General features: G+C 35.6%; 1 protein-coding gene across 1 annotated transcript; it reads left to right on the top strand.

Annotated features, from left to right (window-relative positions):
* Positions 1–2,737: 2,737 nt before the first annotated feature.
* Positions 2,738–3,565, top strand: LOC128984047 (uncharacterized). The gene has a single exon (XM_054403331.1). The coding sequence runs from the start codon at positions 2,738–2,740 to the stop codon at positions 3,563–3,565; it is 828 nt and encodes a 275-aa protein (XP_054259306.1).
* Positions 3,566–4,045: the final 480 nt, after the last annotated feature.

The raw sequence follows: 4,045 nt of genomic DNA, 5'->3' as shown, positions 1-4,045 counted from the left end.
AGTAATTAAACTATTTTTCCCGCCATCACGGGAAAGAAATTATTCACAGCTTTACAGCTGCACAGTGCCCACCTGCCTGGTAGAGGCAGGTGAGAGCCAATTACATATCACAAATGCAAAACAACTTTATAATCCCCTCCACAAAATATGGGACCGGCACGGCCTTGATGAAAGTCAGAGGACGCATGGAGCGGTGAAATCGTTTGTACGGATATCCGTTGTAACTAGACGTCGTGTGTGCCACGACCACGGCACAGACCAATGTGACTGTCACTATATCAGTGTTAGAGGGGCTGGCAAAGCGACTGCATGTTGCTCCCAACACACAATGGATTTCGCGCTATATGTGTTGTGCAAGCCGAAATTTACTCCAACTCAGGCACCGTAGTCCGGTCAACCACTGTTGCTGCCGGTGTATATCTGTAAGCCCGAGGTATGCGGTTTGGACTACTTAAGATTTTTTGATGCTGTTAATTTCCTATTTTTGAGCGGAGCAAAGTTCTTATACTAACCTCTTCTGGTTTTGTTTTACAATACTCCTCCTGAACGGCTGTTGCAATCTGCAATAAATTAAGCACAGTCATAATAACCAACCATGGTAAGGTAATACTGTAATAGTACAAATCAGGCCACAGGGTTTTCCCAAACATTAATAGAGTCAAGTAATCAAAGTAATTAATTAGTCATGGGCATGTTAAATACCACTTCCTTAACTGTCTTAAAATAAAATTGTTAACAAAATTCAAATAAACAGCAATCTGACACATAATTCCACCTATTAGCTTGTGAACAACCTATATCGCAGTGGGAGTAACTACGATAATCAAACTACAAAACGGTGTGGTCTTTAGCTCTGTATACATCAACACACACGTACAACAGCCTTCAAAAACACGTACATCACTGCAAAACCTACTTTTTGGGTTAAGAGAGGTGCAAATTTGTTTATACGGTAAAAATAACACACTTATAATAATCCTTTGAAAAACAATGTACAATTACATATGAAAGTTATGCTGTGTGTAAAATCTTGGTTTGTATGTTATTTATTAAAATGAAATAGGCTTGGTAATCAAGTGTTAATATGTTACAACGGTAAATCGGAAATTTTGCTTGATTGTAAAAATTTTTTGAAGCATTGAAATGTTTCTATAGGATTTCCGATTACCTTAAACGCTTGGACATTGAAACGTCATTGCCTGATTGAACGTTACCGGTACGTTTAGAGTTAGCTACATATGATGAACATTTAATTAAAAACTTAAAAGCTATTGATGCTTAAGACGTGGTGTTGTTTCAAATAATATACATTTCCATCTCAAAGTCAATGTGACTATCTACTTTAAGACTCAGAATGGCTTTCAACAATACTGGCTACGTCTTAGTAACTAATAATAACTAACTAGTAATTAGTTTATCAATAGCTGCGTAATCTTAGTTTTTGCAGTAATGTGTAGTAATTAAGAATGACAAAGTATAATTAGCTATAATCAGTAAAAATCTAGTTATTTTGAGTAATCGACTGTGGGTACTGATAATCATAGACTTCAATGTTCACAATGTCCAGGTTATGTAAATCACAGCTGTATTTTCATGTTGAAACATGAATAAGTATCTTATTGCAAAAACTACGATATTTTTTTACAATGATACAATGGTTATTCGACCAATCAACAATAATTGCAAGATTAAACGTTGACACTAAAGTTTAGCTTCAATAGCAAATATTTAATCGTGTCAGGATTATAAGTATTGTTTGTTGTGGTTTTTCGTAATAAGTGTGTCCTATAAGTGTGTGCTTCAAACACTGAATGTGTTATTTTAACACTCTCAATATCAAATTAATCATACCTAACAATAACAACAGTACATCAATGTAAGGGTTGTCAAAAAATAGGATCTAATAAAGATACTCTTATTGCTCGTTTGAAACTTGTTACAATTCAATAAAATAGTATTTTCCTACAGTCACCTGACAAAGTTGGCTTTCTTGTACTGTTAATTGTACAGAAAGCTGCTAATTGCTGCATATTTATTTATACTTTGTCGTACGGTTTAAACTTTTTTGTACGGTTTATACTTTGGCGCACATCAGGATTCCGACCAAACAACATAAAACAGCATGGTTTTGTTATGCACGTAATCCGTGTACGCTTCGAAAATAGGTTGGCAACACTTAAAGATAATAATACTAGGATCAGCTGATTGACTATCATACCTACGATTTAACCTGTCATTTCGTGTTTATAGTTTATGTTAATTTTCGTTCAACGCTTGGTTTGAACACAACCTGAAAGATGTATTATAAGTGGGCCTAACATGTTTAAAAAAATAATGAACTCAGTGAAAGTAATTGTGAATATAATGGTAGACCATAAATAGTAGAAACTGAAAACATGTTTCATTAAATTTGTTACCTATAAAAACCAAGAAAGAAGTATGAACGAACATACGAACTTTCTTCCTCTTGGCGCGTAGGTAAGAAAGTTACAGAACTGTCAGATAATGTTTTATTGTCATACTAGGTGAAACCCGTCGAAATCGACGGTTACTTTCCACGAAGATAAAAAAAACACGTCTTTTTCACGTCTTTCACGTCTTTTTCGTTGTGCGTGTCTAGACTGTGCGATTCTTTAAAATGGTTAACTGTAATATTTGTTTAAAAGTGATAAAAGCGAACGTGATTAAGCTACAGTGTTGTGATTGTGGGAGTGAGTTCCACGGCAGCTGTCTGAAGATGAGCAAGGCTGATGTAGACTGTATCACGTCCGAAGGAATGGTTTGGAGATGTCAACCATGTGGAGATACAAGAAGGAAGAGTCTAAGATTTGAATCTGATGCCCAGGAAGGTAAGCTTTCTCTTGAGGACATTATGAAAAAGATTATTGAGATAGGTGAAAATCAAAAATCTATCGAACAAAATGTAAATAAATCTAATGAACTCCTAAGTGAAAAAATTGACGAGAACACTAAATATGTTAAGGAACAGAAGATGTCATTAGATAAGTGTTTACAAACTATAGATATGCTCGTAGCAGAGAATCAACAACTAAACAAAAAGGTTATTGATCTAGAAAAACGTGTTGATGAAATGGAGCAATACTCGAGAATTAACGCAGTAGAAATACACGGTGTTCCGCAGCAGCCTAATGAGGATGTCATAGGAGTTGTGAAGGCAGTCGGTCGAGCCCTGGATATGGAGGTGAATGATACAATGATTGACGCCTGTCATCGTTTGGGCAACAAACCTGGACCTAACAACACTCCACCCGGGATTATAGTCAAGTTTGTGCGGCGAATGGACAAAGAGGAGTTCCTAAGAAAACGACGTGTGAAGAGGAATCTCTCTACAAGACACATGGATATGCCAATGGACCAGGCAGTGTACGTCAACGAAGCTCTGACACCGGCGAGGCGGCGACTTCTAGGGGCGGCGAGGCAAGTGAGGAAAGATAAGAACTTTCGACACCTATGGGTTCGTGGCGGGAAAATATTTCTGCGCAAGGACGAAGGATCGACTGTTATACAGGTGACTTGCCAGGCTGACCTAGATAAAATTGTTTGAAGCACTTCTTAACTTTACTATACATAGTTTTTCTTACTTGCAACCGATTATAATGTTATGTCCAACATTATAACTAGTCAATCTATAAAGTATTGTATTTTTCACTAAACTGACCGCTTTTTATAAATGTTTTAGTTTGCTTCATGTATTATTAAAAAAGTTGTTAAGCTCAGTATTTCATTGTTATATAGTTTTTTAAAGAAATAATTTCAAATAATAAAATAGTCTTTATTCACCAGAATATTAGGAGTCTCAGAAAAAATTTTGATATGTTTATAGCTGAATTATCAACGCACACATATACCCCAGATGTAATTGTTCTATCAGAGATATGGATAAATTCAAGTGAAACTGGTCTTTATGAAATATCAAATTATAAAATGTATGTGAAATGTAGTGATGATTACCGTGCTGGAGGAATTGTTGTATATTTAAAAGACTCGTTAGTGGATATTAATAATCATCAATTTGAATCACAAA

This window comes from Macrosteles quadrilineatus, unplaced genomic scaffold (genome assembly GCF_028750875.1).
Source record: "Macrosteles quadrilineatus isolate MER2022 unplaced genomic scaffold, UCM_ALF_1.0 Scaffold_2__2_contigs__length_208266976, whole genome shotgun sequence".
NCBI lineage: Eukaryota > Metazoa > Arthropoda > Insecta > Hemiptera > Cicadellidae > Macrosteles > Macrosteles quadrilineatus.
This window is presented reverse-complemented; position numbering and strand designations above follow the sequence as displayed.